At 40.1% G+C, this 22,441-nt stretch overlaps 1 protein-coding gene and 1 pseudogene across 7 annotated transcripts in view; both read right to left on the reverse strand.

Annotated features, from left to right (window-relative positions):
• The window catches only part of FNIP1 (folliculin interacting protein 1), a 133,882-nt gene that overhangs the window by 15,883 nt on the left and 95,558 nt on the right, over positions 1-22,441 (reverse strand). For 5 of the 6 annotated variants that reach the window (XM_021940199.2, XM_021940200.1, XM_021940201.1 and 2 more), the window contains 2 exons: positions 19,146-20,565; positions 18,101-18,269 (listed from right to left, as the gene is read on the reverse strand). In XM_021940199.2, the coding sequence (XP_021795891.1) occupies positions 18,101-18,269; positions 19,146-20,565 (1,589 nt within the window). Of the gene's footprint in view, positions 1-9,031; positions 9,141-18,100; positions 18,270-19,145; positions 20,566-22,441 lie in introns of those variants that run through there. The other variant, XM_031666782.1, reaches the window with a different exon arrangement.
• Positions 6,076-7,789, reverse strand: LOC101006302 (annotated as a pseudogene). The gene has a single exon (XR_161063.5). The product of XR_161063.5 is annotated as an actin, cytoplasmic 1-like (transcript).

Below are 22,441 nucleotides of genomic sequence, written 5' to 3' on the forward strand. Positions count from 1 at the left end.
AAAGTGTTGGGATTACAGGCGTGAGCCACTGCACCTGGCCTAACAAACATTTTAAAAATAGAACAGGACAGGACAGGACAGATGCTGTGGCTCACATCTATAATCCCAGCACACTGGGAGGCTGAGGTGGGAGGACTGCTTAAGGCCAAGAGTTTGAGACTAGCCTGAGCAACATAACCAGACCTCATCTCTACAAAATATCTAAAAAATCAGCCAGGAATGGTGGCAAGCACCTATAATCCCAGCTACTTAGGAGGCTGAGGTAGAATGATTGCTTGAACCCAGGAATTCAAGATTGCACTGATCTAAAACTGTGCCACAGCACTCCACTGTGGGTCAAAGTTAAGTAAGACACTATCTCAAAAAAACCACAGAAAACAAAAACCACAAAACAACAACAACAACAAAAAAAACAAGACTTATTCACACAAATAAGTCAATGGTAAGATTCTGTGCTAACTATCCCCATATGTCAGGCATTAATATCCGTCAGCACCAGAGAAGGTATTCCTTGATGTCATGAAGTACTTTGCTGCCTACATGAATTAGATTTTTCTGTTTGACTAAGACATCTGTCCGGAGTATGAATACAGCAGTTAAAAATGGGACACAGCAAAATATGTAACAGAGTTCTCCAAGATACATTGTTAAGTGAAAAAAAAATTCAGTCTGGGCGTGGTGGCTCACGCCTGTAATGCCAGCACTTTGGGAGGCCAAGGTGGACCTATCACCTAAGGTCAGGAGTTTGAGACCAGCCTGGCCAATATGGTGAAACCCTAACTCTACTAAAAACACAAAAAATTAGCCAGGCATGGTGGCGGATGCCTGTAATCCCAGCTACTCAGGAGGCTGAGGCAGGAGAATGGCTTGAACCCAGCAGGCAGAGGTTGCAGTGAGCTGAGATCGTGTCACTACTCTCCAGCCTGGGCAACAAGAGCGAAATTCCGTCTCAAAAAAAAAAAAGAAAAAAAAAAAAAAAGGTCACTATACATACAGTTATGTTTCTAAAAATTCGGATCTACATCTAAATGAACATGTATAGAAAAAAGAAAGAAAATACTCAAATCAAGTATGCAGTACTGAAGATTTCTGTGAAGAAGCAGGAATATTAAGAGTATGAAGAACTTTTACTTTTTACTCTGTATATCTTTACACTGTTTGAATTTTTTCATTTTTCTTTATTTTTTTGAGACAGAGTCCCACTCTGTCGCCAGCCTAGGCTGGAGTACAGTGGCGTGATCTCAGCTCACTGCAACCTCCGCCTCCCGGGTTCAAGTGATTCTCCTGCCTCAGCCTCCTGAGTAGCTGGGATTACAGGCATGTGCCACCATGCCCGGCTAATTTTTGTACTTTCAGTAGAGACAGGGTTTCACCATGTAGGTCAGGCTGGTCTCGAACTCCTGACTTAGCAATCTGTCCACCTTGGCCACCCAAAGTGCTGGGATTACAGGCATGAGCCACCACACCCAGCCCTTATTGTTTGAATTTTTATCACAAGTATTTACTTTCATTGTTAAAAATGTTAAGACAGTCAAAAATAATACTTTAACTCATATATACATAGTCATGAAAAAGCCACAAGGCATATGGCTATGTCCTTGCCTTCCCCTGGTTTACAAACAAAGACCAAAAATGACAATTAAGTACAGAGCATGACTGCCAGAAACAGATAGTGACCCTACCTTTAATATTTTTCTGTTTTTGGAAAGGTAAGGATTTTCTTTACTACTGGCCAAATAGAATAGCAGCAACAAGACTGAGAGTAAAACATTTATAATATGAAATACTCAGACCCATGGCTTTTCCTCTCTAACTTTTAATGTTACTACAATTAGGATAAGGTACTACTATAAGGACAAAAGTTTACTCCTGGATAAGCCCAGGTTTAGCATCCTCAAATGATATTACTTTGCCTAGTTAATGAACAACTACTCTGAATAAAGCTGCTTCCTAGACAAGAAACAAACACAACAGAACTCAGAGACTTGTGAGGGAGATCAAAATGAATACATCTAGCTTTAAAAAAAAAAAAAAAAAAAAAAAAGGGTTACTGATGAAGCAGAAACCAAGTGCTGGGAAGCAGAGGAGGGCAATCGTGGGATCTGTGTGATAGGGAGTTTCGCAGTGAAAGGGACATAGGAATATGACATTGAAGTGTATAGATAGAATTACTGGTGAAAAAATGGGAGAAGAACATGGATAATTCAGTAAGACTCAGAAATAGAAGTAGATGCAAATGGCTACATCTGTGGGAAATGATATAGAGAAATAAGAAGAGAATGGCAAAAAGTCCAGAAATATACCTTGGGAAGATTTTCCATGGAGCCCCAAATTTATATTTGTTTTTTATAAAACAGTATTCAAATATTTATTCGTCTCTTGCCAAGGATAAAACACTTTGTTATTCATCACTTAATTATGGAAATATAATTTTGGCAAAGATATATACATCTGTGATATTGTGAAATATATTCAGCTGACCAACAACATGGGTTTGAACTGAAGGTCTACTTAAATGCCAATTTTTTCCAATATAATATTTGGGTAAAGTTTTTGGAAATTTGCAACAATTTGAAAAACTTAAAGAGACAAAACTGTGTAGCCTAGAAATATGAAAAATAAGAAAAAGTTAGGCATGTCAATAATACATAAAATATATGTGGATGCATGGCACAGTAGTGTGCATTTGTAATCCCAGCTACTGGGGAGGCAGAGGCGGGAGGATCAACTGAGCCCAGTAGTTCGAGAGACTAACCTGAGCAACATAGTAAGACCCATCTCAAAACAAACAAACAAACAAACAAATGTAGATAGTATATTTTATCATTACTACTGTTTCTGCTTCAATGGTCAAACCACTGAAGAGGATCAATTGAGCCTAGTAGTTCGAGAGACTAACCTGAGCAACATAGTAAGACCCATCTCAAAACAAACAAACAAAAAAATGTAGACAGTATATTTTATCATTTAGTACTGTAAAATACACACAAATCTACTATAAGTTAAAATATATAAAAACTTACACACAAAGCATACAAGGTGACATTCGCAGCCCAGAGAAATGTTAACAAATATATAGTATTAAATACATTTGTTTGTATTTAATATACTTATGACATATTAATATAGTTTAATATAGTTTAAATAACACTTAATATAGTTATAACATAATATAGTTATGATTATAACTGCATAAAACTAGCTGTAGTACCTACTGTACTACTGTAATAGTTTTGTAGCCACTTCCTGTTGCTATTGCCCAGAGTTCAAGTGCTGCAAGTATGTACTTCAAATACCCTGCCAACTTAATCATCTCTGCACGAGCAGTTCCGCTCTCTAATAAACAGCCTATCTCAGTTAAAAACTACTCTCTTTTCGAGACCATCCTGGCTAACACAGTGAAACCCCGTCTCTACTAAAAATACAAAAGAAAAAAAAAAAAATTAGCAGGGCCTGGTGGCGGGCACCTGTAGTCCCAGCTACTCGGGAGGCTGAGGCAGGAGAATGGCGTGAACCTGGGAGGCAGAGCTTGAAGTAAGCCGAGAACACGCCACTGCACTACAGCCTGGGCAACAAAGCGAGACTCCATCTCAAAAAAAAAAAAAAAAAAAAACTAATTTCTTGGGAGGCTAAGGCAGGGGGATCCCTCAAGCCCAGGTGTTGAGGCTGCAGTGAGCTATGACTGCACCAAGGACTCCAGTCGGGGTGACAGAGTGAGACTCTGTCTCTAATAAAACAAAAAGACAAAAAGATAACAAATGAAACTGATGTCTAAAGGTTCTCATGTATTTTTCATCATGGTTAGTGTGATACAGCAAACCCTGAATAATATCGTGGGACCCACATGGAGTACCACTAGTGATGCTGGAAATGCTCTCAAGAAAAGTAGAGAGAAGTTAAGACATTACAAGAAAAACTTGAATGGCTTGATATAGACCATAGATTAAGTAGCTGTGGTTACCCATCATTTCAAGATCAATGAATCCACCATGAGGACTGTTGTAAAATAAGAAAGGGAAATTTGTGAAGCTGTCACTGCAGCAATGCCACTAGGTGTGAAAACCATGCACTTTTGCAGAATACCTTTTAAATGTCATAATGAAAATGCAGCTCTTATGTGGGTACAGGGTTGCTGTAAGAAAGCTCTAACTATAGACTCTAATATTACTATTTTTTAAATGAAGTCATTATATGACAACTTAAAGCAAACGGAGGGTAAAGGATCTAAAGCTGGAGAATTTAATGCTAAGAAAGGATGGTTTGATAATTTTAGAAAGAGTTATAGCTTAAAAAATATCAAGATGACAGCTTTTGCTGACCCAGAGGCAATACACAAGTTCTTAGACACGATCAAGAAAATTATAGGGGACAAAAGATACCTGCCTGAACAGGTTTTTATTGCAGATGAAAGTACCCTATTGTGGAAAAAGACACCACAATGTACATTTATTAGTAAGGAAGAGGAGCAAGCACCAAGATTTAAGGCAGGAAGGGATAAGCTAACTCCACTGTTTCGTGTAAATGCAGTCAGGATTAGATCAGAACTACCCTTATATATAGAGCTGCTAACCTCTGGACCTTGAAGGAAAAAAGATAAACACCACCCCTGCAAGTCTTCTGATTGTACAGTAAGAAAGCCTGAAAAACAAAAACTATTTTTCTGGATTGAATCTACCCATGCTTTTTTTTTTTTTTTTTTTTTTTTTTGAGACAGAGTCTTGCTGGGTCACCCAGGAGGCTCACTGCAACCTCCAACTCCCAGGTTCAAGGATTCTCCTGCCTCAGCCTCTCAAGTAGCTGGGACTACAGGCACCTGTCACCGCGCCTGGCTAATTTTTGTATTTTTAGTACATACGGGTTTTCACTATGTTGGCCAGGCTGGTCTCGAACTCCTAACATCATGATCTGCCCACCTTGGCCTCCTAAAGCGCTGGGATTACAGGCATCAGCCACCACGCCTGGCCCCACCCATGCTTTATTTCTAAAATCAAGAAGTACCTTGCCAGTAAGTGATTGCCTTTTAAAGTTCTTATGTTGGACAATGCCCCTGGCCACCCAGAACCCTATGAGTTTAACACTGAGAGTGCTGAAGTGGTCTAATTGCCCCTAAACACATCTCTAACTCAGCCTCTAGATCAGGGTGCCATAAGGACCATTAAACACAATATTCTTTAAAAATGATTGTCAGTGCTATGGAAAAGAACCCCAGTGGAGAGAACATCATGACAGTCTGAAGAATCACCCCATAGAAGATGCCATTGCTGTTATAGAAAAAGCCACAAAAGCCATCAAGCCTGAAACAATAACTTCCTGCTGGAGAAAACTGTGTCCAGATGTTGCGCACAGAATTTAACAACAGAGCCAATCAAGGAAATCATCAAAGAGTTTGTAAATACGGCAAAAAAAAAAAATGGTGGATGAAGGCTTTCCAGATATGGATCTTGCAACTTTGGGAGGCCGAGGCGGGCAGATCACGAGGTCAGGAGATCGAGACCATCCTGGCTAACACAGTGAAATCCTGTCTCTACTAAAAATACAAAAAAATTAGCCAGGCATGGCGGCGTGCACCTGTAGTCCCAGCTGCTGGGGAGGCTGAGGCAGGAGAATGGCATGAACCCAGGAGGCGGAGCTTGCCGAGATCGCGCCACTGCATTCCGGCCTGGGCGACAGAACAAGACTCCATCTCAAAAAAAAAAAGATATGGATGTTGCAGAAATTCAAGAGAGCTAACAGACACCATACCAGAGGAATGAACAGAAGACAACTCGATGGAGATGAGTGCTTCCAAACCAGTGCCAGACAATGAGGAACAAGACACAGAAGCAGCAAGGCCAAACAACAAGTTGACGTTAGACAATCTAGCAGAAGGGTTCATATTATTCAAGACTGATTTTTATTTCTTTTACTACATGGGCCCTTCTATGATACTGAAATCACCTTTGCAAAAGTTGTATTAGTGAGAACATCATAACAGTGAACTAAGCTAACCCAAAACCCATCTTGCCTTTCCCTTAATTATTCCTGGGATATGGGGCCAAGCTAACTTTGGAAGACATTTAGGCTACAGTATTTTTGTTTTTTTTTAAGGTGTGCAATTTTATTCAGCTGGTCTCAAGTCAGTGTACAGGTAAGCCCTGGCTGCCTCCACCCACTCCAAGGGTGACCAAAAGCCTTCATACATCTCAAGTTGGGGGACAAAAAAGGGGGGCCACGAAGGCTGATCATTCAAAGTAAAACAAAAAAGTATTAAGGCGAAGATTAAAAAATTTTGCATTACATAATTTACATGAAAGCAATGCTATTACCTCCCCTGTGTGGACTTGGGAGAGGACTGGGCCATTCTCCTTAGAGAGAAGTGGGGTGACTTTTAGGAGGGCAGGGGACTTCCTGTAGCAATGCATTTCACAATATTTGGAATGACTATTAGAAAAAAGAACAATGTACAATCAAAGTCCTCGGCCACATTGTAGAACTTTGGGGGATGCTCGCTCCAGCCGACTGCTGTCACCTTCACTGTTCCAGTTTTTAAATCCTGAGTCTAGCCAAAAAAAAAAAAAAAAAAATCACCACCAAAAACAAAAAAACAAATAAAGCCATGCCAATCTCATCTTGTTTTCTGCACAAGTCAGGTTTTGTCAAGAAAGGGTGTAACGCAACTAAGTAACACTCCGCCTAGAAGCATTTGTGGTGAACGATGGAGAGGCCGGACTCACCGCACTCCTGCTTGCTGATCCACATCTGCTGGAAGGTGGACAGCAAGGCCAAGATAGAGCCGCCCATCCACATGAAGTATTTGCGCTCTCGGGAGGAGCAATGATCTTGATCTTCATCATGCTGGGCACCAGAGTGATGCTCTCCTTCTGCATCCTGTTGGCAGTGCCAGGGTACATGTTGTTGCCGCCAAACAAAACTGTGTTGGCATACAGGTCTTTGCAGATGTCCATGTCACATTTCATGAAGGTAGTTTTGTGGATGTCACAGCATTCCATGCCCAGGAAGGAAGGCTGGAAGAGCGCCTCGGGGCAGTGGGAGAGCTCATTGCCAATGGTGATGACCTAGCCATTGGACAGCTCATAGCCCTTCTCCAGGGAGGACTGGAGGCCGTCATGGCCATCTCCTGCTCAAAGTCCTGGGCAACATAGCATAGCTTCTCCTTGATGTCACACACGATTTCCCACTCGGCCATGGTGGTAAAGCTGTAGCTGTGCTCGGTGAGGATCTTCATGAGGTAGTCAGTAAGGTCCCGGCCAGTCATGTCCAGACACAGGATGGCATGGGGGAAAGCATAACCCTTGTAGATGGGCACAGTGTGGGTGACCCCATCACTGGAGTCCATCACGATGCCAGTGGTACGGCCAGAGGTGTACAGGGACAGCATGGCCTGGATGGCCACATACATGGCTGGGGTGTTGAAGGTCTCAAACATGATCTGGGTCATCTTCTTGTGGTTGGCCTTGGATTCAGGGGGGTCTCAGTCAGCAGCACAGGGTGCTCCTCGGGAGCCACATGTAGCTTGTTGTAGAAGGTGTGGTGCCAGATCTTCTCCATGTCATCCCAGTTGGTGACGATGCCATGCTTGACGTGGTACTTCAGGGTCACGATACCTCTCTTGCTCTGAGCCTTGTCGCCCACGTAGGAGTCCTTCTGACTCATGCCCTTCATCACGCCCTGGTGCCTCGGGTGCCGTATGATGGAGGGGAAGACAGCCCAGGGCATTGTTGCCCGCGAAGCAGACCTTGCACATGCTGGAGCTGTTGTTGATGACAAGCGCAGCAATATCATCATCCATGGTGAACCGGCGGCGGGTGTGGATGGGCGGTGGAGTGGTGAGGGTGAGGCTCTGTGCTTGCAGGGTGGACACAGTCTTGGTGGCCCAGGCTACAGTTTAAATGATAATAGGCCTTGCCCAAAACTCAACTGCTTTTGTAAAGCTAAAAGGAAGCCATCAGGCTGAAACAAGGAGAGGAGTTTGAGTCCTGCTAAGGCGCAGACATTATTCTGGAGGTTACAAGAAATGAAACTTTCCCAATTGCAAATAACACCACTATTGTACACTGGCATTTTGAGATATCTTTCCAGGTTTTTTGCATGTCTGACACCCTTGGCTCCACCTGGACTGACAACCCACTCCTGTAGCCCCATCCAGAAGCGATTTGGCCCCAGGAGGACAGCTTCAACCCCCTATGATTTCTGCCCCACCTAATCAGCCGCAAGTACCTGTTACCTGGCCACCCCACCCCTTCCTCCAAACTGCCTTTAAAAAACCCCTAACCTACAAGCTTTAAAGGAGATGATTTGAGTATGAACTCCAACTCCCACATGGGGTGGCTGACCTTGTGTCTATTGAACTTTTTCTCTACTACAATACCATGGTCTGTCTTTATGCAGTGGGCAGGAAGAACCCCTGGATGGTTACAAATTTGGAGGCTTGTCTGGGATCACCCTTGTGGCTACCTGCCCACGATTTGGCAGTCCCCCACTAGCAACAGATCCAGAGGCCAGCCCAAGTGGCTGCATAGTTCTCCTGGACTGGGGGCTGACGCTGGCACTATCTCTACCAGCAACACACTGCTGGCCCATGGTGCATGGATTTAATTGCAGTAGAGAAATTGTTCCTGTAAAGACATCTCTAAACTGGTCTGGTGGGTATTCTAGGTGGTGCCAATGCCTCCTTCCTTCTCCTAATTGGTTTGGCTTCTTAAGGGATCTAAGTTTGGCCCCTTCAGGGATCAAGATTGGCTCTCCCTAATTAGTATGAAGAGTCTTGGTTAGAGAGACTTCTCCTATAAGGAAGATTTCAGGGAGATTTCTCAGAGAATAGGTTACTTTGAAAAGCATACTCTTGGAATTCCTGCTTAGGAATCTTGGTTTGGGAGACCTTCTGTCCATCTTGTCTTTGTTGTATGTGTGTGTTTGTACATCTAGAGGGGATCTCTAAAGGAATTGGTGATGGAAGTCCAGCAGACCTAACTTGGAGAACCTTCCTTATTTGATCACATTCGCTGAGCAGTGAAGGAAGTTCAACAGGTTTGACCTGGGGTGACTGTCTGCTCTTCACGTTGTCCAGATGTCACCCAATGAATTCCCAGTCAGAGGTCATCGCTCCCTACGTTGAGTGGATCAAAGATGACAGGGACGCACTGGAAAAAGTTTGAGCCTTGACAAGTCAGTATTAGGTGCTGAGCAAAGTGACTACTGTCTGTTTTGTTATATGTGTTTCACCAGGTTGAGATAAAGAATGTTAATTTGGTGGTCTCTCGCCCCTCTCCCTCGCTCCCCCGTACAGCCTATTGGGTGACATCTGACAAAGTCGAGAGGTTTTTGCCTATGGTTCCACGAAACACACAAAAGTAGTTTTCCTTTGTGACTATGGTGCGGTGAGCAACACTGCCAGGGCCGCTCAGGGAAAGGGAAATCAGAAACCCGCCGTGCTGACAAAAGGTAAGAATTTCCTACCGGTGAGGCTTCTGGCCTCTCTCTCTCTGAGCAAATCAGATAAGTGAATGGTAAAAATCACTGTTGATTAATAAGAAAAAGGACCTGTGAGAGGTTACTCTGAGGTTGCAATGATTCTGGTGTACTTCTCGATGGGTCAGTTATAAACTTTGCTGTGGGTCTCTGAAACAAAAACTAAATGAGGCTTCCCTCTAATCTTGTTTTACATCCTTGAAAGCATGACTTTGTGACCATGTGGGGATACTCTCTCTTGGTCTCCACCATCCAGAGAACAAGAATTTTCAAGTTCATGTCAGGCACCCAGTCTGAAAGTGCTGGGAGTCTGAGATGAGTCAGCACATTCTTCATCCCAAATATTTGTCAAGCCCTTGGGTGAGTTTTGTCTGAAAAGGTCCCATCTCTATAGGGCTTTTGTCATCTTTTGCTATCTTAAGCCCATTTCTGAGAGTGAATTCTTGGGGATCATGGAGATGCCTCTTCTACCCTAGATACCTTTTGCTTCTAATGTAAAAAGAAAGGAAAAAAAAAAAACTGGAAAATTACCATCTAGACTTTAATAGGTTTCTTAGATTGAGTCACTATTGGAACTGATTACCTCAATGAAAGAAAAAGGTTAAATTAAAAGAAGGATGCATAATAATGACGTGGTTAGTCTTAGAAAATTCTCTTGAGCAGTTAAAATCCTTTGCAAGCTTGAAAATGCTCTAGACTCCTTCTGGGAAAGACAACAGCAGTCACCTTGTACTGCAGGTCAGTTGCAAAGGCTTTGCCCTCCCACAGTGGTGGGTGGCTTGGGTTCAATTCTAGGCTTTGGGAGCAAGTCCTTTTTGGTTTAATACTTGTGGAACTTTTGCCATTTATTGATTCTTTTCCTTTCCATGCACAGCTTCTCATTTCTTATCTTGAATTTTTTCTCTGAACTACACCTTTGGAGATATTCTAGATTTTTTTTTTCTTTTTTTTTTTTTTTGAGATGGAGTCTCTCTCTGTCACCCAGGCTGGAGTGCAGTGGCACAATCTTGGCTCACTGCAACCTTGGCCTCCCGGGTTCAAGCAGTTCTCCTGCCTCAGCCTCCCGAGTAGCGGCATTACAGGTGTGTGCCACTGTGCCTCACGGCTAATTTTTGTATTTTCAGTGGAGACGGGGTTCTGCCATGTTGGTAAGGCTGGTCTTGAACTCTTGACCTCAGGTTATCCACCTGCCTCAGCCTCCCAAAGTGCTGGGATTACAGGTGTGAGCCACAGCGGCTGGCCTGGGGGATATTCTAGATCTTATAAATCGTTTACCATTTCTTTGGAGACACCTCCTGCATCCCTGTTTAAGTCATCCCCTTAGTTAAGGCTTATTGATTTCACATAGAAGGTTACCTCTAGTAAAAGGATTCAAAAGGTGGAGTTTGTCCTCACTGAAATCTGGTAATAAAAGATTTTAAAAGAACTTTTCTCTTGAGAGCTCCATAGTTAGAAATCGACTTAATTAAAGCTGATATTTGGGCTATATGTATAGATGTTGTTTGAAAGCTCCAGCCTTCCCTCCAAAACCTTCTCAGTCAATGGAATTTTGTCTTGATTCTCTGTTTCTGTGTATTTATATGTGTTGAGTGTGTGATGTTTATATACAGAGCTCCAGTTAATTGGCTTAAAGAAAAACAAGCACTTGAATCAAACATTGTCAGAAAAATGGAAACTTTAATGCCTGTAGGTCTCATGATTCTAATAATCTTTTTGTAAATAAAAAAAACCAGAAGATTATTGGTAAAGTAAAATGAAAATGTCTTCAAAGTTTATATATTTAGTCTAAATTTGGCAGGTCAAACACTGTTTGCTGGATGTTTTAAGGTGATAAACTGCTTCTGTGACTTTTACTAATTGTTTGTCTGTTCTACAGCCAATAGATTCTAGGTAAGGCCTGGAGACATATGGAGTTAGGCAGGTCCCCTGGCTAGGCTGGGAAAAGTCATGGGTTCTGCAATATTATACATGGCTAAAATTGCTTGTTTACCAGGTTTCTCACCAAAAATAAAATTTGCTAAAAGTTAACAGTGCAGCATGCACTTGAGACTACTGGAAAAACAGTTTTATATGCAAGGTGTAGAAGGAAAAAAGAATGTGGTTTTGGTGGGAGGCTATAAGAAGGCATGGGAATATGGTTTTTGTTAAAGGAAATGAAATTCTGTCTAGCTCAGAGGGTTTTAACAATTGTCTTAACCTAAAAGAGTAATGGGACAAAACTGAAGGTTTAAGCAAGGTGTAAAGGGTTTGTGAAGGGTTGATCTTATAAAGGAAGTTCTGTAGGTATAGGCAAGTTTGCTAAGATTTGAAGGGGATTATTTAATTTTTCTGTATGTTGAACACTAAAATAAGAGCACACTAATGCAGGGCCAAAATCTGGGCTCATGTGTCTGAATAACATGGTTTTCTTACTGAATTAATCTACTGCTTAGCAGAAAATTGTAAAAGATTAAAAAAGGTTTATTAAAAATTTACCTTATGATTAAACTAAGATTGAATAGATTTGTTTATAAGGTCTTATTAAGAATTGGGTTTAACGTTACTAATACACTAACGCAAAGGTGAAACTTGCCTTTCTCTTTAGAACAAGATTTTTGGGAGGCCGAGGTGGGAGGATCACTTGAGGCTCCAGAGTTCGAGACCAGCCTGGATAATACAGCAAGACCCTGTCTTCACAAAAAGTAAACACGTTAGCCGGGCATGCTGGCATGTGCCTACAATCCCAGCTACTGGGGAAGCTGAGGTAGGAGGACTGCTTGAGCAAAGGAGTTCAAAGCTCCAGTAAGCCATGTTTGTGCCACTGTACTCTAGCCTTGATGACAGAGCAAGACCCTGTCTCAAAAAAATAAACAAAAAACAAAAAGCAAAAAACAGCAATAGAAGAATGGTGAGAAACATAAACTATGACAAAAACCATGCAATAATCCATATACATTAAAAACAATGTTTACATACTATGTTAGTATGGGGAAATATTCTTATATTAACTGTTATGTGACAAAAGCAGAATTTAAAACATAATATAAAATCATATAGAGGATAAAAATATAGGTATATATAAATATATATACACGTATATATTTTATATATAAGGACTCAACTATATAAAAATATGTACTGTATAAATATGTACACAAGCATATCTTTTATATATAAGGCTTCAGACATATATATGATACATAAATATACATACACACAGAATAATAATCATAACAAGAAGATGCAAAGCACAGTGTGACTAATATAACCATACAGTATAAGTCTGGTATACAAACATCAGTATTACTTTCATTATAGCCAAAGAAACTGAGGCTTTCCTAGAGTAAATATTCTGTCTTATGGTACACCATTAGTAAGTGGCCAATTCTGGGTTTTATGAGAAGCCACAATGCTGCCTAATCCCTGGAGGAAGTTTCTCTATTAAGAATAGCTGATGGTAGAGTTAGGAAAATTTGTGTTTGGCTTTCTTCACATTTCAACATTTTGTATAATAAATATATATTAAGAAAAATGTTACTTTCTTAAAAAGCGGGGAGATAAAGACACTCTCCTCTTATTCAGAAAAATAGGACTATATATATATTTTTTACAGTATCACTTCCATTACTTATATATTAAAAGGATCCTACATGTTTTTGCATGTAATCACATATTTTCATGTTAAATATGATAAACTTTAAGTATGCAAGGATTAAAATAAATAAATAAATAAATAAATATATATATATATATATATTTTTTTTTTTTTTGAAACAGAGTCTCGCACTGTCGCCTGGGCTGGAGTGCAATGGTGCAATCTCGGCTCACTGCAATCTCTGCCTCCCAGGTTCAAGCGATTCTCCTGCCTCAGCCTCCCAAGTAGCTGAGATTACAGATACCCACTACCACACCCAGCTAATTTTTTGTATTTTTAGTAGAGACAGGGTTTTACTATGTTGGCCAGACTGGTTTCGAACTCCTGACCTTGTGATCTGCCCACCTCGGCCTCCCAAAGTGCTGGGATTACAGGTGTGAGCCACCGCACCCGGCCTAAAATAATTTTTTTTTTTTCTTTTTTTTTTTTTTTTGAGACGGAGTCTTGCTGTCACCCAGGCTGGAGTACAGTGGCATGATCTCAGCTCACTGCAAGCTCCGCCTCCTAGGTTCACGCCATTCTCCTGCCTCAGCCTCTCGAACAGCTGGGACTACAGGCATCTGCCACCACGCCTGGCTAATTTTTTGTATTTTTAGTAGAGAGAGGGGGTTTTACCATGTTAGCCAGGATGGTCTCGATCTCCTGACCTCGTGATCCGCCTGCCTTGGCCTCCCAAAGTGCTGAGATTACAGCCGTGAGCCACTGCACCCGACCAAAGAATTTTTTTAGAAATCCTATACATGCTTTGGAAAAATGATTGATAAAAAAATTCAACAACCCGTCAGTGCTGAGACTGAAGGTATTTTATTTTTCTTTTTGTCAAATTTTTCTACAATAGTGCTTTGATAGTATACTTACATGACTAAATGACAATATGAGTGGGAAAGACTAGAAACCCAATTACTAAAACAGAGGGGGAAAGACAAATAGCTCCTTCCTTTTTACCACAGTGGAAGGAATCTAAGAGCAACAGACCTGAGACCACTAATATAAAAGTGTTATAAACTTTGTAATGGTAATTTTGCTATTTGTATTACTCTTTGTTCATCTGTTTTAGTAACAGTATGGCATAGCAGCTTAAGAACAGGCAGATAATGACTGAATTCTACTTTTGCCACTCCCTATCTATGTAACTTAAAAACTTCTCTGAGCCATATGTGAAACACAAAGATAACAATAATAAGTACCTCAAAGGATTACTGTAAGATTAAGTACATTTAAGTGCCTGGGACACAGTAAGGAAACAATAAAAACTAAATACTATTATTATTCATCCTATAATAGCAGGTAGAAACCCTTAAAATCAAAACGTTGTCTTTATCTTCATTAGGAGGTAGCAATGCTTTCCAATGCCAGGCTTTCACAGAGAAAGTCAAAAGACAGTGTTTGGCGATGGGTATACATGAAAGAAGAAAAGAGACTAAGCAGCTAGGATCAGACATAAAAAAAGACAAGAATGCATTAGAAGACACAGAGTGCATCAGAAGAACTCATATATAATTCCTTAACCAAGTAATTCAACAAATAGTAGGCACTATATCAGGCCTTGGGAGGAAAGCATTGAAAAAACTAGAAACGGTTCCTTTACCCTGAAGGGCATCCATTACCACCAACTGATAAAAATTCTGTCCCTTGAAGCAATAACACATTCAAGTATCTTCCTCAGGCACTACTTTTGTTATGTTTTATACTACATTTATTAATTACACTTGGCCTTATTTCCTCTGCTGCTAAGTTAAAAACTTGAAGTCAGAAACTTTTTCTTTTTCATACATATATCCCTTGGAGTATTGGCACTATATTCAGAACACAGTAGGTCAATAAATACTTCTTTGATTGGTATTCAAAAGCTGAGCAAACTAGCCTTTAAATATGAAGATCACAACTTCTGATAAGTTCTTTTCACAAATTGTTTTTATCTATATTTGCCATAATTTCTCATCCAATAAAACACTAAACTTTACAACTTAGGTAACTTTCTACAGACACAAAAAGTTTAAACCTTATTGGCTAACAACTGACTGACTGTTGCTCACTGAGCCACATTTTCTCATCCATCATTTCCCACTTGGCTTTCTTCATTTCTGTTTTCTTTTTTTTTTTTTTTTTTTTTGAGATGGTTGTCTTGATCTGTTGCCCAGGCTGGAGTGCAGTGGCACAAACTTGGCTCACCGCAACCTCCACCTCCTGGATTCAAGTGATTCTCCTGCCTCAGCCTCCCAAGCAGCTGGGATTACAGGCACACGCCACCACACCCAGCTAATTTTTGTATTTTTGTAGAGGCAGGGTTTCACCATGTTGGCCAGGCTGCTCACAAACTCCTGACCTCAAGTAATCCACCCACCTCGTCCTCCCAAATTGCTGGGTTTATAGGTGTGAGTCACCATGCCAGGCCTCTCCATTTCTTTATTAACTTTTTTAATTGAGAGGTGGCCAGATTTTGTTATTAAAGCGAAGTATTAAAGTGATACGTACAATTGAAGGGAGAAATAGAAAATTCAACAAAACAATAGCTGAAGACTTCAATACTTCATTCTCAATAATTGATGGCAGAACCAAACCAAAAATCAGCAAGGGCATAAAAGACTTAATTAAGACTATTATCTAATGGTTATTTAACTTGACCTGATAGCTACAGAACATCTCAACAAGAGCAGAATATATATTATTTTCAAGTGCCATAAAACAAATCTCAATAAATTTACCAAAGGTGAACAAAGTAGGTTCTCCAACCATAATGGAATTAAATTAGAAACCAACAAAACAATTTTTGAGAATTCAATAAATATTTATAAATTAAACAGCATACTTCTAAATAACTCATAAGCAAAGAAGTTACATGCAAAATTTAAAAACATTTTGAAATGAATGAAACTGAAAATACAACAGATCAAAATTTGTCAGATCTGGCCAGGTGCAGTGGCTCACACCTGTAATCCCAGCACTCTGGGAAGCCGAGGCAGGTGGATCACCTGAAGTCAGGAGTTCCAGACCAACCTGGCCAACATGGTGAAAACCCATCTCTACTAAAAACACAAAAATTAGCCAGGTGTGGTGGTGGGCGCCTGTAATCCCAGCTACTCGAGAGGCTGAGGCAGGAGAATCGCTTGAACCTGGGAGGCAGAAGTTACAGTGAGCTGAGATGGCACCACTGTACTCCAGCCTGGATGACAGAGCGAGACTCTGTCTCAAGAAAAAAAAAAAAAAAAAGAGTTAACAGAAAATATTTTAGGATTTGGGGGCTGAAAGGTCTCTGTCTCAATGACTCAACTCTGCTTTTAGGCATGAACATAGCCAGAGAGTATATAAATGAATGACTGTGGTTGTGTTCTAATAAAACTTTATCTATAAAAAGCAGAACCATTTGGCCCACTGTCCATAGCTTGCTAATCCTTGATGCATATGGGCAAAAAATATATATAATTTAAGTGAAACCACGAATGAACTTCTCTTTGGAGAAACCCTCACCATTTGAAAAACAAACAAACAAAAACACACATTCCAAAATTCAGGAACAAAAGAGGGGACATTACTAGCGACCTTATAAAAACTAAAAGGATTATAAGTGTATCCCATAAACGACTTTATTCTAATAAATTAGGCCACTTAAATGAAACTAATAAATTCCTAAAAGACAAAAATTACCAAAATTGGCTCAGAAAGAAATAGAAAATCTAAATATATAAAAGGTGAATAAATTAAATTAGCAATTTAAAATATTCTTATTCTTAAAAGCCTGGATGCAGATGGTTTCACTAGTGAATTCTACCAAATGTTTAGAGAAAAAAAATAGAACTAATGTTCTAGAAACTCTTCCAGAAAACAGAGAAGGACATACTTCCCAGCACTCTGTATAAGGCCAGTATTACCCTGATTATCAGAGCTAGACGAAGACATCACAAGAAAACTAAAAAGCAGTATTTCTCACGAATATAGACTCCAATATCTACAGCAAAATATTGGTAAATCAAATCCAGCAACATATAAAAAAATTACATACCATGATAGAGTGGGGATTGCTTCCTAAGAATACAATGGTTGGTTTAACATCTAAAAATTAATTAATTAAATCCATGACATTAAGAGTTTAAAGATGAAAAACAATATGACAATACCATCTCAATAGACATTGAGAAAAAGCATATGACAAAATCCCACACTCATTCATGATTAAAGGATGGACAAAAAAAACGAAACCATCTAAAAACTAGGAATAAAAGGGAACTGCCTGTCTCTAAAAGAAGCATTCAGTTAAACAAAGTAAAAATAAAAAGGCAACTTCTTCTATCTCATAAAGGGCATCACAAGAACCTTACAGCTAACATCATACTTAATCATGAAAGATGCAACGTCTTTCCCCTAAGATTAGGAATAAGGCAATGATGTCCATGGTCAACACTTCCATGCAACATCGTATTGAAAATTCTAACCAGTACAATGAGTCAAAAAAAAAAAAAAAAAAAAAAAAGTTGGGGGCAGGGGGGACAAAAGTCATCCAGATTGTTAAGAAAGACTTAAAACTATCTGTTCACTGATAACATGAGCCTGTGTGTAGAAAACCTTAGGCAACCTATACAGAAAAATGAATAGACTAATAAGAGTTTCAGAAAGACCACAGGATATCAAGATCAATACACAAAAGCCAATCCCACTTCTATATGTAAGCAATGAGTAATCTGAAAAGGAAATTAAGAAAATAATTCCATTCAAACTTAAGCACTTGCAAATTTTTGATACTGTAAATAACCTAGTTGATGGACATCCATGAATACATACAGTACTTTCTGTATTTCAGATATCCATGTGGATAGATTTCTGGAACTTAATTTGCTTTCACAGTGACAGATACAAAGATATAGGCATTGAATATAAAGTGATGGTTTCAGAGAACAATGCTTGTGTTGTAAAAAGTATGACCAAAAATATAAGGCAATTTTGGGTTCTGCCAGTTAACAGAGTTTCTTCTAAATAAACTCAAAAACAGTGAAGGTCACTCACCTGCACAGCATGAGATAAATCTGACGTCAGACACTGACGGAACCTCTCATCACTCCCAATTCCTTGAAGAACAAAGTCAGGCACATAAGATGAGCAGTAACCACCTAGCAAGGACCTCCCAAAGTTGGCAATGTTGGGCTGAACAGCACTCACTTCGATTAACTTTGACCTGGAAGAAAAATGCCCCCAAAAGACATCTAATTAGTAATAAATATAGTTAACCAGTAAAAAAACAAAAACATGAATTCTACTAGTCCATATTTAACACTAGTCTGTATTAAAATCAACTGTAAATTCATCCTTATATAACGGTAATAATCATAAAAATTAAGAGTAAAATGGTAATAATAGTAAAATCAAGAGTAAAATCATCCTTATTTAAAAACTGGCTCAAGTGCTCTATCAGAAAATAAAATACTCCTTCTTATTCAGAGAAGGTCTGATGAGCAACTGCGTAATGAAGTGAGGATCAATCTTCCCTAACAGACTTTAAGAGAACTGTACTTTGTGTTTGTAGCACATTCTTAATACAACCAGATTATGAAAACAATCATCTAAAACAAAACAATTAAATGCCTCACAAGTCCAAAGCTGGGTATGTAACGTTTCTCAAGTATGAATCTTCTCCTTGCATACTTGACCCAAAGTATATGTTCTCTGTTTTCCTCTTAGTCTTGGCCAAATCTATTTCTAACAGCCATTCTAACATCTCAGGGATTAGTACTCCCTAACTGCCAGGCTCAGCATATGTCCTTTTTTGGGGCAGAAGTCACTCCTAAATGGCTTGAAACCTTCTAAGCAGTAAGAAATCTTATACTTATCAACCAGATCCTTTAACTTTTCTCTGAGGTCTTCATAAAACCTTTCCGGGGTATTTCTGGGGCTTAGCCTTTACTCCTTCTTATGAGTTACGAGAATATGAAAATAAGAGAGAGCTATCCAGGACAATGATCTCTTCTTTTATACTAACCTTCAGAGACCAGCTAAAGAAAAGAATGGTACATATTTATATAGGGCCCATTATAGGTGAAAACTTCCTACTTACCCAGGAAAAGGTATCTCATCCTCTTCTGCCCAATCTTCTTGCTCTCCTCCATAATAACTGCTAACTTGTCTAGTCATATCATGACCTGTATCTTCACTTTCACTATCCCCAAGGGCACTATCTGAACTTTCATTTCTTGGAATGTCCCATTCAGTTCCTACAGCAATTTTTTTATCTGAACTCTCTTTATCCCCATGGGGGACAAGAATGGAGAGTGTATCTCTTTGGTCCTGCTGAGGAAAGCAGGTTTTACATGAATCTTGGGGAACTGTTTCTATACATTTACAAAATTCGTTGTTCTGTTTGTTATTTTTTGCACACAATATTTTTGAAAACTCTAACATACAGCAATGGTCTTTACTATCTGCACTTGTTTTAATTGGAACATCATCAATAGTCCTGGTTTCAATTGAATCATCATTAAAATATTCGTCAAATAAGCTCATGCTTTCTGGGTCTGAATGATTCCAACAGGGAAGTTCACAGGGCTCTTCAGAAACCACGTTCTGTATATCAGACTCTCCAGATTGGTCCTTAGTTGTTTGTTTAGTTTCTTGATGCTGATCAACAGCCCCTCTTTCTGCCTTCAACGGTTTGGTGTGATGTCTGGTAATCTGATCCACCACTGCCTGACTTCGAAGCTCAGTATCTGAATCAGGTGACATAGAATCCCCAATCAGGAAAGTAACCTTTGTCTGGGCAGCCTCACAAGAAAATGAAGCAGGCACAATCTTATCTGGAGGTTTTTTCTCCACAACCATTCCTGTGGATCTCATTGCTTTGCCTGTGTGACTGTCTGAATCCAGCAACTTCTCACTCTGCCATGTTTCCTCTGTTGGCTCTAAGCCTGACTCTGACAATGCACATTTGTCTACTGGAACAGATCCTGTGCAAACAACCGTCTCTAACTTGGCATCAAGGCAAGTTCTTAATTTATCTCTGTACTGTTTAACATCAACAGCATTTTCTTCTTGGCAGTCAGAAGGAGAAATCATCCGGCACTCATCTGAAATTCCTAGCAGCTCCTTAGAGCTGTTTTGAGCATCTTCTCTCTCTTGTTGTGAAATGTTCTCTACATTTTGCCCAAGGAGTGGATGACTGCAATATTTACAGTTACAACTGGGAGTTCTTATTTCTTCTGACTCTTTAAAGAGCAAACTGCTTTTGTTTCTATGCATTGTGACAAGGACATACTCCGATTCTTCTATTTCACCTTTCTCTAAAGTGGTAGTAATTACTGTGCCTGGCATAACGATGGCTTCATCTTCTCCATTTTCTAAAAGATGTGTTTCTTGAAGTTCAGAGCATCTTATAAAATAAGTAAGAAAATAAAGTAGCCTCTGGACCATGTCTTGTCGTTTGCCAACTACCACAGTCCTTGCTAACCGTACAGGAGAGCCAATAGCGCCATACAAGTCTCCTGTAATGGAAAAATCAGTTATTGGACACATCCTTTACTGACACAGCTAAGTAAGCTATTTTTAATGATCAGAAACCTAATCTTACTGTATGAGTAGTAGTTTAGGTTTTACTTTTTTTTTTTTTGAGACAGGGTCTCACACTGTAATCCTGGCTGGAGTACAGTGGTACAGTCATGGTTCACTGCAGCCTCAGCCTCCTAGGCTCAAGTAATTCTCCTACCTCAGCCTCCTGAGTAGCTGGGACTATAGGTATGTGCCACCACGCCTGGCTAATTATCTGTATTTTTTTTTGTAGAGACAGAGTTTTGCCATGTTTCCTAGGCTGATCTTGAGTTCCTGGGCTCAAGCAATCCACTGGCCTTGGCCTCCCACAGTGCTGGGATTACAGGCATGAGCCACCATGCCTGGCCTCATTCTTAGTTCTTTAACAGATGAGTGACTATTCAAGGGAGGAAGATGAGATGAACAGTCTTAACCAGAGAGAAAGGTGAATTTAAGGGTTTTCAGGCTTCCTCTTTAAACAAATGCTATGGTTCAGAAACCTCAAAGAGTCAGTTCTGAAACTCACATATCCCAAGAATATTCTTTAACCCAGGCTCCATGAAGAGCATTTTTACCTGGTTAGAGAAGTACTGCCTGAAGTACTATGTACACAAGGACTCTGCAGCTGTGTCCAATCAAGAAAAGACAAAGCACAATATCTGCTGGCTTGCAAGGACAGGAAAGGAGTAGCGGTAAAATGGAGCAAAGCTAGAGTAGTCACACCACACACTTAACCATTCCCGATTTAAATCATATCTCTGGGGCCGGGCACGGTGGCTCACGCTTGTAATTCCAGCACTCTGGGAGGCCGAGATGGGTGGATCACTTGATATCAGGAGTTCAAGACCAGCCTGGCCAACATGGTAAAACCCTGTACTTACTAAAAATACAAAAATTAGCCAGGTGTTGTGGTGGATGCCTGTAGTCCCACCTACTCAGGAGGCTGAGGCTGGGGAATTGCTTGAACCCAGGAGGCAGAGGGTGCATTGAGCTGAGATGACACCATTGCAATCCAGCCTGGGCGACAAGAGTGAGACTCCGTCTCAAAAAAAAAAAAAAAAAGAAAAAAAGAAATAAAATTAAAAAGTAAGTCATATCTCCAAACTTTAACTGTTGTTCCCCTAGCCAGCACCCCATCCCACCAGCTCCCATGTTAGTAAGAGCCTATTTTCCCCTTCCATTCCCTAGAGGGTTGGGTACTCAGGATAGGCCAGAAAGGGCAGGAAGAGAGAGACTCATCCTTACTAAAAGGAAAAGAAAGGGCAACAAGTTTAGCCATGCAATTCATTTTCACTTTTGAACCCATTCTAAACATGACTAGCGATTATGTTAAAAGCAGGGGAAGTGAGGGGGTCAGGACTAGAAATTATCATTTCTATATTTATGCTATACTTCAAATTAAACCAGTAATTTCAGTGCCAAAACTATGGAGAATAGGGCTGGGCATGGTGGCTTATGCAGGTAATCCCAGCATTTTGGGAGGTGGAAGCAGGCTGATCACTCGAGTCCAGCAGTTTAAGACCAGTCTGGGTAACATGGCAAAACTCTTGTCTCTACAAAAAAATACAGAAAATTAGCTGGGCATGGTGGCTTGCTCCTGTAATCCCAGCTACTTGAGAGGAAAAGGTGGAAGAATCACCTGAGCCCAGGAAGTTGAGGCTGCAGTGAACTGTGATCGCACCACCGCACTCTAGCCTGTGCGATACAGTGAGACCCTGTCTCAAGAAAGAAAGAAAAAAAAAAAGGAGAATACAAAGCCACTAATTTCAACTTAATTTAATTTTTGCAAGTTGTCAGTATATACATTTAAAATCCTCTATTTTTACTTTACAA

The sequence above is a fragment of the Papio anubis genome, chromosome 5 (genome assembly GCF_008728515.1).
Source record: "Papio anubis isolate 15944 chromosome 5, Panubis1.0, whole genome shotgun sequence".
NCBI classification, from domain to species: Eukaryota; Metazoa; Chordata; class Mammalia; order Primates; family Cercopithecidae; genus Papio; species Papio anubis.